Below are 13,955 nucleotides of genomic sequence, written 5' to 3'. Positions count from 1 at the left end.
ATATAGCAGTATTTGCCTATCTTTAATTTTTGGCCTTGAAGTACCTGGTTGGTTCATCAAAAAACATGACAGGAGGATTGTTCACCAGCTCCAAAGCAATGGCAAGACGCTTTCTCTGGCCTCCAGAAAGACTCCCAGTCCTCGTATTGGCACATGTCAGCAAACCAAGGGCTGTCAATATTTCCTTTACCTAGAGGAAACACAACAACGCATCATTTAAATTTGTTAGCTCAAAAGAAAAGCCTCTTTACCGATTTCATGGAGTATGTAAACTAGCTCATACCTTTGTTTCACAATCCATATACCAAAGACTTTTTCCATCTAATGTAGGATTTATTAGATGCAGTCGGGCTTAACAGTCTACCATTTACTATTTTGACCCAAATTCTACTTGTTTGCCCTACATGACCTGTCTCAGTAAGGAAGCCCCGTCTGTGAAAATGAGTGGAAATCAGTTCTTCTGCATCACCCCTTGGATATGGCACAGATATCAAAACGGCTCTGCAGCATGTGAGAAGTTATTACACCGTGAAACCAAGAAGATTCTTTCAACAGAACTTCTAGGCTCTATGTACAAGGGACTGGAGAACTGTATAACAAAAACCAGTGGTTTCCATAGAGCAATGACCTGCTCTTATCTCATCTGTTCTTCACAGTCTGCTCTTTAAAATGCAGCCATTGATTTTAAGTGTTTTCACTCTCCTCAGATCCAGTTCAATTGTCACACGGACTCTCAGATGTTTGGGATTTCCTCAAGGCACAGCCTCAGGAAGGGCACAGCTTGTCCCAGGATCTTAGGAGCAAAAGAAGAACAATCCCAGCTGCTATGAATTTTTCTGTTTCAGTGATTGTAGATCTGGCCTGGTAGCTCTGTATGCAGAAAATAGCTCTTTGGCATCAGTAAAAACATGGACATAAAAATGAGTGAATCCAAGCTACCTTGCTTATGCAATTAAAAACTCTACCACTTAAAAGGTAGAAAGAAAGCCCAGATATTTAATACTTTACTGAAGTATAGGAAAAGGAGCCTGTCATTTTTTGAAGTAATGTTGCTTGGATGGAGGGAGTTCTCAAGAAAGGGTGGCTGACGTGGTAAAAAACTGGTTAGACCAACTAGGGCCTGACCCTCATTTGTCCTGATTTTCATTTCTAGGAGCTTTCAGTGATAGGGAGTGAAAAAAGAACAAACCCTACTAATCCTTGTCCTCAGAGAGAGGTGTCCAATGACATCCTTCCCTTTATCTCTAGGAAGGATGCTATGGGACATGAGCAGCACAAGCTAGGTCAACTAGAAATATAAACTATGGTTCACTGGAAGATTTTTCACTTGTCCCTATTTTAAACAAGCATCTGCAATGGTGATAACACAAATGCATAAATTCATAAAATTTACCTATCGTAAACATTTACCTTACAATTTATAACAATAAAATGAATGATCTAGTCCAGCACAGGCCAGTAACACCAACCAGAAAATTACTGCCCTTCCAGTATGTGTTGAATAAAGGCATACAGCAAAGGTTTTTCTTCAAAGAGTTCTTTGTAATTACAGTAACAGAGTGGACAAGTGAATTGACTTGCTTGGCCTAGCTTGTTAAAGTGTAAATGAATTAGGACTTTCAAAGTACAAATAAAATTAACAGCTGTTTCTAAACAAACGCATTTTCCAATTAAAAAAAAAAATAAATCTGTGGTTAGCTTATTTAAAAAAACCCAAACATTTGAGAGAATCAAAGCAATCTTAAACTACCAAAGGTACATTGATTCTTTTAAGTCTCCCTCTCTGGAGCTCTTTCTGATTTTTAAGAATCTCTGAGATTGAAGAAATGCCAAATGTTCCAATTTGGAAAATAATACATTCGAGATTATGATTTATTCTATCATTACAAGTCCACTGCAATTCAATGTTAGATAAAAATATCTGTTTTACAGATCTCACTTCATGGACCTCTTTGACAGCCCCAGAAGTTCTCAGTTTGATGGACACTATACATACCATTTCTCTCCTGCCTTCATCTTTCTCTTGAAGTTTCAGATGAGCAGATACCTGCAATGCAATACAATGGAATTTGATTTTTAACTGGTCTGAAGCTCAACAACCAGTTACAGCAGATGTCTCAGGCACAACATCCCAACGTATTGTTTAAACAACTTCTTTCAACCCAGTCAGGAAAGTTTAAGCTGAACTATAATGTTCAAATCACAAGCATCACATATGCCTGTGCACTAGGTAACTGAGTATAATCTAATTTAAGCAATCACTCAAGCATGTGACAAAAAGCGTATTAGAAAGAAAGGCCGTTCTGCAAGTCAAAGAGCTTGGGAGGCAAATGAGGGAATCATGTCTTTTGCATAGCCACTAACTTCCCAGGCAATGCTAGAATCACAATTTATTGGTGCTTCATCCATATCCTAAGGATAACCAAACTGCCATTCTCCAGCATGTGAACAAATGAGTACAGAAATTAATAATCTTGTGAAAGATGTCTTCTGCTGTCCTAAGATGCAGCTCCACAAAACACTATAATTAACCCTTATTAGAAACAATTAAACTGTTAAGTAATTATTTTTGTCAGAACCCTAACTGATTAATTTAGACAGCAAGTATCATCTGGGACCAATTCTACAAAAGTGGTCCTATGGGATTTTGACTAGAATGTTCAAGTAAACAAAAGAGAAGAAAAACTTCCTCACAGAGAAGAGCCTTTGCAGAAAATTAGTCACATAAAAACTACTGTGATTTTTTCTGGCCTTAAAACTTGTGAGCTGATGCTGGCATACGGTATGAGCAAGCTTAGCCATATTTTGATAACACCCTCTGAGAAAAACTCCCTCGTTTTCTCCAATTGACCAGCAGGCATTTCTAGACTGATTGGTCAAGCTGGCAATTAGTAAACTTCTTGATGCCATGAAAAACAGTAAGAAGAATTTATGTTCCCTGCAAGTCTTGAGATTATCCTGTTCCTCTTGGCTTCCTGTGAAGACCCAGGAGAGATTTTATACAATACCTTTATTTTAAAAAAGGCACAAAGGAGTAGAAGTAACAGAGAGACCATGCTCAAGCCAAAATAGCAGTCAGAACATGGAAGATGGGGAGAAAGAGAGAGACAAGGATACTCATCCACCATGCTAAAAAGGCTCATTCTGTGCAGAATTTCAGGTTCCATTCTCTAGAAGGTCTAGGGAGTAGACCTTTAGATCTTCTTCCTAATCATACTGCTGGTCACAAATTGAAAATGGTAAAGCTAAAGAAGCTCAGACAACCCCTAGAAGGATGAGCCTGAAATGGAATTCAAGCCACCATCAAAGTCCAAGCACTTTCATTGAGTGCAATCAGACAGAGATAATGGCTCAAGGCATTACCAGGAGTAAGAACACGTGCACAGTACACAAAGATTTTTCCATTTTCTCCCACCTGAATGAATTAGAGCAAGAAACGAAGCTCACCATCATAGCTTCCTGGACAGTCAGATGAGGAAGGAGCATGTCATCTTGCATGATGTAGCAGGAGACTTTGCGAAAAGAGCGCAGGTCACGAGGCTGTCCATTGATGAGAATTTCTCCTTTCATTCCCGTCTCTCTAAAATGAACCAAGAAGATAAACAGGGGTGAATCTTGCTTTCACTTGTGCTGCCACAGGCCTCGCTTTAAGTGTTTATAAAATGTGATTTAAAAATAGCACAAATGTAAAACATTGTGTCAGATTTGTTATATAGCTAGAAAGGAGAATTTTTTTGTGTGTGTTTTGGACTTTAAATTGCTTCCTATCATTGGATCAGATTTGTTAACAGATACGTCCAAAGTGACCAGAACAAGACAAAAAATAAAAATATAAGCAGTAAGAATCTAATTCAAAATCTGTGAAATACCTGTTTTCGACATACACTGGGGTAAGATTTCTTCTACTGTCTTCTCTAAGGAGCCATCGGGCTAGCGGATCTTATCTTACTTGGGATTTTCATTGTTACTGACCTGTATCCTGCCAGAATGTTCATGAGCGTTGACTTCCCAGCTCCTGAAGGACCCATAATTGCAACAAGTTCTCCACTGCTGAACTTCCCTGAAATTCCTTTCAAAAGGGTCTTATAACCTGAAAGAAGAAAGAAAAGTTTGCTGAACCCGTCACAATCATGTTTGGGGAGCAATGAAAGTTCATTTCCACTAAAAAAGGATGATAAACAGGCATTAGCAGATACCTACTGAGAGGTTGATGCTAAGATCAACACACTGCAATAACTATCAAAAGCTAAATTCTGAGTGGGAGCAGCAGCTTCCTCCTACTACACAAGGGTCATGTTAAGATTACAGGATCACACAGTCTTGATTCACTCCAGGAAAATTTTCTAACAAGCCTAAGAAGCCTTGCTGCCATTTTGTAAGTGTCTTCTTGGAGCATTTTACTAGGGGGCTGGCATTTCCATTAAAATACCTAAAACTTCACAGGTAACGTTAACTCCACAGGCTTGGAGCACGCTGTCCTCCAATCACTGCAGTTTCAATGCCAAAATTCAGCCCTCTTACCAAAACAACAACTTCTTGGAGAGTAATAGCCATGATCTCAATGGCAAAGCCCTATGCTTTTCTTCATTCCCTGCTAAAAGAGGTATGACAAGAAACACAGCAAAAAGAGACATACAGATGGACCATAAGGACTCTCTTACCAGAGGAACTGTAAAGACTTGTCTAGACACAAGATCACAAAATCACCGTAAGTCCGTAAAAATAATTCCTAGGGAAATACTTACTCCAGATTAAGAACATGCAGGGTTTTTTCTCATTTAGATTAATTCACTTCAGAAGATCATGTCACAATAATAACGTCCCAGTCAAAGCTGTTCTAGAATAACCAACTTAAAATATCTCACTTTATTCCCGAGTAAATTACCTTTGTCAATAAACCTTAATTTAAACCCCAAACTCCCTGTTTCTCTAGGCGCAAGCAAACTGGACTCCAATGAGAATTCTAGATTTGAACTCAGCTGCTTTCATCTTGTCCTGTATGATTCCCATTTTATGGCATAAGGACACTGTGGGGAGGGTGGAAAGAGCCCTGACTGGCATTTAAATTCTTAAGGATCTCTTTCCCTTTTATTTTTTTTTGCTTGCTTACTTTATTTTAATTACCAGTGCTTTTAGTTAAAACTTTTAATAATAAATAAGTTAACTAAGTAAGGTGTCAAAACCCAATCTTATATTACAACCAAAAAGAAGGGTAGAAGATCTATTTCAATGCAGTGTTGGTATCTGGCAATCCATTTTGCATATGCAGGCAGCATTTATATTCCACATGAAAACTCTCCCAGTCCTGCGATTATCATTAGCATAGGTTGTATCTGGATATTGAAATGCTGCAAAAAAAATCACATTGTCTGCAAGCTCTTAGAAAATGAATGGTGGATTATCTTCTTCTGATTTCTCTTTCTTCCCAACTCCACAATTTCTTGCTTTCCTTTCATCCTTGCTTATCACTCTTTATTCTTTTCTTTAGTCCCAGTTCACACTCTTTCAATGCCACAGCGAGCAAACTTGCACCAAAACCATAAATGTCATTCTGCCATGAAGCCTCCCAAATCCACAGCAAATACTCTTCTCTGAGCATTCCCCAGCCTAGGAGCAGAGCAGTAGCCACAAAAACTCTCTCTAGAAATATCTGATCCTATAGTTTTCACAGCAAATGTCTTAGAAAAAGTTAACTGACCAAATCCATCAAAGTAATAGGTTTTTTGAGTGCCTTTTTTTAAAACAGTCATTTTTCACTCTAAAATCCTGTCCTGGAACTGAATAAAACAACTTGTTTGGAAGCTATGTGATATCATGGATATGAAAACAGCAGTGTATTCACATTGCCTGTTAATGGCACAAGTCCTGAGAACGAAAGCAAAGACAATCTATCAAAAGGAATAGCTATTTTGAAGAGAGAAATCCATGACAGCTTATCCCTCATGCCAATGTCATCACCCAAATCAGCATTTGAACGAAAAGTGCAAGGAAAAGATGAGACCTTTCAAACAGGACAATATTTATGAAATCTGGAGAGGAACCTTTTACAGGGGCATGTAGTGACAGGACAAGGGAGAGTGATTTTAGGCTGACAAGGTGGGAAATTTGGATTAGATGCTGGGAAAAAGGTCTTTACTATGAGGGTGGTGAGACACTGGAACAGGTTGCCTGGAGAAGCTATGGCTGCCCCATCCCTCTCGAGGCCAGGCTGGACAGGGCTTTGAGCAACCTGGACCAGTGGAAGGTGTCCCTGCCCACGGCACAGGGTTAGAACCAGATGATCTTTAAGGTCCCTTCCAACCCAAACCATTCTATGATTCTATGATAAATGTGATCTACAGAGACAAAGTCCTTTATACTATCCCTTAAGTGTAATGAGAACCAGCTACTTCCCAAGCCTATTAAATTTGTAAGGGACTCAAACACTAGACTATACCACCAATTATCTGTATGATGCACCCACCACACGCACAAGTTATGTACAGCTGGGAAACTCTCACACTGGTCAAAAGCTGGGTAAATTGGCTTGCCATCAACTTCCACTGGGATAGGATTTCTTTCACCACGTCCCATATGTAGTGCACAAGGTAAAGTACACACTGGTGTCCATCTCTGTTCCCTGTCTGCCCCACAAAGCAGTTCAACATGACAGAACATCACATGGCAACTCCATTACAACAATTTGTATTGTATGGAAATCTGACCCAGATTTCCAGGGTAAAAGACTTCTTGTCAGTTTCATAATAGTCAGCTTATAGTGAGTGAGAAGGCTGCATGGTGACCTCATAGCAGCCTTCCAGTATCTGAAGGGGGTCTACAAGGATGCTGGGGAGGGACTCTTCCTTAGGGACTGTAGTGGTAGGACAAGGGGTAATGGGTTCAAACTTAAACAGGGGAAGTTTAGACTAGATATAAGGAAGAAGTTCTTTACAGTGAGGGTGGTGAAGCACTGGAATGGGTTGCCCAGGGAGGTTGTGGATGCTCCATCCCTGGCGGTGTTCAAGGCCAGGTTGGACAGAGCCTTGAACCACGTGGTTTAGGGCAAGGTGTCCCTGCCCATGGCAGGGGGGTTGGAACTAGATGATCTTAAGGTCCTTTCCAACCCTTACGATTCTATGATTCTATGAGTTTCACCATCAGGATAGTAAATATTGCTCAAACTTATAGGGGAGCATAAAGAATGTGTATTGCCATGAATATTGAGAGAGGTACAACCTAAAATACATATTCATTGTCTGAAAACATATACCAACATGCATACTATTACCTAAAACTGAAGCCTTTCCTCTCACTACATATGAGATTTAACGTTACACCCATTAAAGTCACTTTTCCAAACATAATTTCGCAAATGATAGCCAGTTTACCTTCAACTGCAGTATCTTCCCCCTCATTACCTGCACTTGTTTCTGCCCCTCTGGTGTAATTTTAAGTATCCTACACACAATGTTAAATCAGAGCCAGACACATCTCTGCAACTCATTTGCAAAACAGTAGAGGAACGTGATACAGAACAAAGAGAAAAAACTTAGGAATTTAAGATCAGGATCCCAATCACTGGCATTTTACATTACTACAAACTCAAAACCATCTCTTCTTTTGACTGGAAGCACATAAGAAGTCTTTCTATTACAAAGGTTAATTTAGCAAACCCACAAAAAGATTTGACACTGTAGATGCAGTGTGGTGCCCAGTATAATACTTTATAAGGAATTAAAGTCCATAAGTAACTACAACCTTCTCTTTCAGAATATTGAGGCTAATCTTTAACTGAATCAGTTGACCTAAAACTTCTATATTGGCCACATGTCTTTCACGAGAAACAGATTATGCATTTGGAGGGGATTGTATTCTTACAGTACAGAGACTGTTTTACAGCCATCTGCTGTATATTAGGAATTTCTGACCACCTTCAACCCCATTTTACCTGGCCCACCTCGTTTTCCTTAGGCCACCAGTTCATGATCCATGCAGTAAGCTTTGGTACCCTAGATTTTAATGAGAGGCTAAACCTCAAAGCGAACTCACCCCAAAACAAATGCATATTACAGGCTGTTCAGTTTGAGCACCACAGTGGCTGTCTCCTTTTGGACTGGGCTTATATCAAGACCAAGCTTAGCATCGTGACTTTCAGCTACTTCTCAAAAACCTGTTTTAAATTCTAATGCAAAATAGATTGGATCCTGTCAGTTTTCCAATGTTCCCTCCCAGAGTTACTGTGACCTCACACTCAAAAATGTATTTAGGGACTGAGGCGTAAGAAAATCCAAATACCAGTTTTCAGGAACTACCTGAAATACAAATTTGTCAACAGGCCATTAATACACCATCACCAACCAGAATAAGCACTCAGCATTTTTCTCAGTCCAACCCACTAAATATAGAATACGAAAAGTAAGAAATCAAAGCTGAAATGGAAAATTCAAGTGATGCAAAATTTTCTGGTCTTAATTTCACCTGACATTATATTCCAGAGTTCAACTGCTTCTCCTGAAAAGTGAATGTGTTTCGTTCTCCCATGTTACAATTTCCCATGGAAAGCAAACTCCAGGCACTGTGATACTAGACCGGATTCACAGCCAGAAACACATGACTAGCCTGAACAGACCCCCATCCAAGAGGTGGATTTCCCTCACTGCCTGGCTTCAGCACAAACCCCACAGCAGACCCTTCTTTAATGAGTTGATAGAGGGTGACCTCTTGTCTGATGAAGATGCTAGGAGAGTTCTCATTGCTCAAATCACCAAAGTTTTTGCTAATGTGTTCAGCAAGGGGCAAACGTGTTGATGGTTTTATCTGCTTCCTCATGGACTTTACAAGGATTTCTGAGAAGATTTGGTTTTACGATTCTCACAAAAATTATGATTAATCTGGAAAGAAGCCACCCCTTCCTCATACTTAGGGTAGGAGTGCATGCTTCAGAATGTGACTGAATCAGGACCAAAAAAAAACCCATAACCAAAACTCACTCCTGCTCTTACAGTGAATTTCCTCAGGTAAATAGTGTCTCTAGGTTTCTGACTAAAATGCTTCATTCATTTGCAATTCACTGCAAGTAATATACTCATTTGTTACTCAGAGAAATGTCACACAGACTATTAGAAGTTTCTAGGTGGTGTAGCCTAATTCTGCATCCATCAATAGGCAGCAAGAACCCGTCTTGGGTCCCAGGTGAGCACCATAGGCTTTCCCTGCTCACTGCAATTAGAGCAGGATTTGCTCTTCCCCATATATCTGAACTGTTTTATCACAAACTCTTCTGAAGGCAGGAAATATCTGTCAGTACCCTCCAAGTACCACTGGCCTGAAATTGCTCAAAGGTTTTACTATAGCAAATGAGGTAACATAAGACATTTCATCTCAAACAGCTCAAGTTTGGCAAAACTATAAACAACTGAAAGCCGAGCCAGAAAATGAGCAACATTTGACACTTAGATGTCAAAAACAAAGACATCATAACCTACTGTTTCTACACTCTCTACCCGAAGCCAGGAGAAGTGCACCATTTCTTTATTTAAAAAAAATTATACAAGGACTATATTTCTATGTCTTTTTGTGGTGCCTTTTTAGATGGGGTGTGATGTATTCTTGCTTAGAAACATCCAGCTGGATATACAGAAGACACCTCTGGCAAGTATTATGTTACTAATATGCGTTACTTTGATACCTTCAACAAGCAACATAATTTTTAAACAACAACCTAAACTTCAATACACAAATTTGTTCTTTTACAGTACCATTAGTCAAATTGTTCATTAAATCATGATGACAAACTGCAGCAGTTTCTTGGCCCTGTATATTGACCCTGTTCCATTAAAGAAACTCCATTTTCCTATTCTAAAATTTATAGGCTCATCATCTCATTTTCTTCGCATTTCAATCAAAAACACTATGCCAAAGTCCAGGGAATTCTCCATCACAAAACCCGAATAAGAGAAAGTGGAATCAAGAAGTCACATCCACATCTTTCCCTTTGAGGCAGGAACAGGGAGTCGTCCTATTATGGAAAGATGGTCTTAGCAAATCCATGACTTTGCTGCTGCCCCTGAGATCCACCATACCCACACCTCGATGACTGAAGACCTTTCCCTGGATTACCTACTGCACAAAACCGCAAGAAAGGGAAAAACAGGCTAACCCAGTCATATATCATATTGAAGGGAAAGTTAGTGACTTCTTATGGATGAGAGAAAGCTTGCAGAAGTCCATCCAGACATGGAAAACGTCCTCATATCTGGCAGACATTTCATTTGTAGACTCTTCAGATTTAGATCAGAAAACTGAACAGCTGAGGAATGCTGGCAGAAACTCTACAGAGAAGCACAAGACCAGAAACACACACACAGACGTAACAGCCCAAGGCCAGATTTATACTAGATACATTTGTAGATGTAATAAAACATTGGCTAGGAAACGTATTTCTTTATAATTTTTACATCAGCAAAAAGTCTTTTCCATACACCTAGATCTAAATATGCCAACAAAAAATCCTCTTGTCTGATTGTTCTTAATGTATTATTCACTTTTCTTCATCTCAGCCCCTGTTCTTACTCCTGAGAAGAAGCCACCGTCATAGCAAAACATCTACATGTTTACTGGTAGAGACTATGCCAATCTATCTATCTGCTTCATCTAATAGAGTTTTAACCCTGTGGGGCAGGGGTAAGCAGGGAGTGGCAGCACAGAGATTTATGTGAAGTTCCTGGAGACAGCTACCCCATATCGCTATCCCATGGAGTCTCTCTTGGTCTCCTTATGCTTTACTTCCTCTGTTTCTCCCCTGCACTGAGTAACCACCTTCCCAAACCCCAGAAGCATGGAAGCATGCATTTATGGTAGACCAGTAGGCTGATGCTGCAGATCATTGAGGGCAGGCACAGTAAATATCTTGCATTATTGTGCTGCTACGGAGCGCAGAGTCATGACCACAGTCTATCTGCACCTGTAAAGATCGGTTCCTTTTCTTTGCACATAATGTAATTGTGCATGTAAATTCATTCCTGATGATCTATAGTTCCATTCTACAACTGATCAGTCAGACAGCCATCCGTCTGTGCATGTAAACATGACAGTTGTACACATGCTGGGAGATTCACAGAGTGACTAGTAGCCGTTGCAAGGTCATGTCCCAGTTTGTGGGTCTGCACTATTCAGAGTAGTTTTCTTTTATACAGTTTAAGAAGCAGCAATAGAAGATGATGTTGCTAGTGAAGCAGTGTCCTTCTGCCCTTTCTCCCCCGGACACATTCCCATCACTTTCCCTGAGCCGGCTTTCAAGTGCACCTGCACAATCAGTGAGGACAGCAAGCCCATCCACCTGGAAACCATTCCTGGGAATTTAAGAACAAAGAGGGCTTCTTTCCACCTGCATAGGCTGCAGGACTGTCACTGCCAGGACAAGACGGCACAGTTCGCAAGGAGGGTAGGGAGGTGGGACAGCCTCTTCAGCAGCTGGGGACCTTCCAGCAGCTTGTGCCACCCAGGAATCCGTCTCTTGAGACACATTTTCTATTCTGAAACGCAAATAGGACTTACAGTTAAATGAAATTACCCCTTACGCACTATTCATGCTGGGCCATTCAAACCATTTAATTCCAAACTGGATTGCTTGTTCGCTTTATTTTAGTATAAACCAAAAATTAAATCACTTCCCATTCGTTAGATGAAGATACTTGAGTTTTTCACCTAAATCAAAGTTAGTTCAAAGCCAAAGTGTTTCCATAAATTGGCATATCGTCATGGAGATGTTTTCCATATTTCTAATTCTGCTATTAACTGTACCTCTATAAAAGCTGGGGGGCAAAGTCATACTAGAAATAATAAACATGTTTCAGGTAACTGTCTACCAAATAAAACCTATATGTAATCTCACAGGTCATTGGCTCACGGCTTCCACCGTGATTTGTGTATCACAAGTAAATAAACCTTTTTATGAATCATTTTTCGACTTTAGCTTTAGAATCCACATATCCATACATTTCTATTCACATGTCTCTCAAGGCCGTAGACATCCTAGAACAGCATTTTCCATTGTCTAAGCCCTGAGCCCTGCTTTAGAGCAATTAAGGGAATTTAAAATTGTAATGCATTCTTGTACCTTGCCTCAGAGAAATGACCTTCATTATGTAAATGTCTATAAAACAGCAGGCCAGGCACCAAAGCATCAGGACAGAGAGGGCACAAAAGCTAAGTGAGTGCCTGAAGTAACGAAATCAAGTTTCTTTGCCTCTAAGTCCTTTCCAACTCAGAAATGAGGAATCCATTCCTCTCAACCCAAAAATATGTCTCTCAAGCTTTTTGAAAAACAAAGAAAAAAGAAAAAAGAAAAAAATCCTCCTGGGCAGCAAAGCTCTTTCTTTGTGGTTGACTAAACTGCATTTCTTAATATAGCGCACAACCAGGCCTTCTTAAACATATTGCTCTTGATCCAGAGCCGATTTCCCACTTGGTGATTGGGGTGGATTATTTGTAACTCAGATGCAGAGCTTAGCCCATGCTCACAGCAAGCCTTGTAGCATTCCATCTACCAAATTTTATATATCTAAAAGTTTGATGCTTAACCTAATTCATTGTTTAGGACCCATCAATCCATAAATTACCAATAGAGAGAAACAGGCACACCTAACAGGTTATTAATTGTACCTATTTTGCATTCCTCTTCTGGGAAGGCATAAATAACCCTCTGGAAGTGCATCTTTCTCTTAACTATAGTGAGAGTTCAAGAAAATTAGCTTGACTAGACACCAAACCTCTAGATGCTGTGATAAATCTCATCCTTTGCCAACAAAATCATAGCTGAATTCAGGATCAGTCACAAACAAAATGGATATCAAGACCTTTTCTGAGTTGTTTAGATGTCGATTTGATCATGGCCCCTCATTTGCTTGCATGATCACAGTAATTAAGCACACAAATCACACTCAAAATCTTCAAGTTGGATTGGCAGATGTTCAGGCACTTCCTATGAACATATCAAGAAGAGCATCCTGCCCGTATTCAGGATGTACAAATGTATCAGATGTGTTTTACTTTATCATTAGTATTTAGCACTTACTCTGCATGCTGACAACTGGGGACAGTTCAAAATTCTACAGATTTCTGCTTCAAGGTATCTACTAGCTCAAGAACATAGCACTGTATTGATAGCACTTGGTTCAAACTTAACCAGAATATCTCAAAGCCTGAGAAATTCAAATGTGCTGTGGAAGACTACATGTTAATCAAAAGCTAAATGTTTGAGAACAAACTTTAAAGCAGTTTTTAAATTTTGTTTGTGTGGGTGCTAAGATTTGACTTCTACCAGCACACTTCCTTTGTGCTAAACGTATCAACTAACTTGCCTTCTGTGGCAAGTCAGTAAAACACACAGCAAATTGGAGCCTAAAGAGAGATCATGAGCCCCCAAACCAAGATTTATGACATGAAATCCCTAGTTACTGTAGGCCATGTTGCATAATAAAAGAGAATGCATTGATGAGAAGATGGCAATCCACATGGAGAACTGAGTTCTAGCAGAGAAAGAATCTTAAAATAAATTGTAGGTTATAAAGAATCTGAAAAATCCCTTTAATGTCATTGCTCTTTCAGATCCCTGGACTAGATGTTGAACTTACACAAGATATTGTCTCTGACAGTCCACATTGTGCAGTCAAACAAAAAAAATCCCTGACTCAGTAAAGATTTCACTCTTTCGAAACTTTGAAATAAGAGTTGTGAGCTGGGTGCACCATGCTCCTTCTCTATTATGCAAGCTGCTCACGCATTACTTTAGTATCTGAATACTGCTTTTCTTCAGAATAACTAATTAGATATGACAGTGTTAGGCTGCAAGCTCTGCAATCCCCTAATTTCGAGTTTGAAGGTTTAATAGACTTGCCTTGTCTGGCTGTTTCACATCTCTGGCCAGGCAATGTTTCTCTATAAACAAGATGTGTTTTATGTACAGAGAACCACCA

At 39.7% G+C, this 13,955-nt stretch overlaps 1 protein-coding gene across 2 annotated transcripts in view; it reads right to left on the bottom strand.

The window, feature by feature from the left end:
* Positions 1–13,955, bottom strand: part of ABCG1 (ATP binding cassette subfamily G member 1) — a 54,662-nt gene that overhangs the window by 15,194 nt on the left and 25,513 nt on the right. For both annotated transcript variants that reach the window (XM_030477897.1, XM_030477898.1), the window contains exons 3-6: positions 3,973–4,090; positions 3,448–3,580; positions 1,997–2,047; positions 45–190 (exon numbers count right to left, since the gene is read on the bottom strand). In XM_030477897.1, the coding sequence (XP_030333757.1) occupies positions 45–190; positions 1,997–2,047; positions 3,448–3,580; positions 3,973–4,090 (448 nt within the window). The remainder of the gene's footprint in view (positions 1–44; positions 191–1,996; positions 2,048–3,447; positions 3,581–3,972; positions 4,091–13,955) is intronic.

This window comes from Strigops habroptila, chromosome 2 (genome assembly GCF_004027225.2).
Source record: "Strigops habroptila isolate Jane chromosome 2, bStrHab1.2.pri, whole genome shotgun sequence".
Classification (NCBI taxonomy): Eukaryota; Metazoa; Chordata; class Aves; order Psittaciformes; family Psittacidae; genus Strigops; species Strigops habroptila.
Note: the sequence above shows the minus strand (reverse complement) of the source record. Positions and strands in the feature narration are given on the sequence as shown.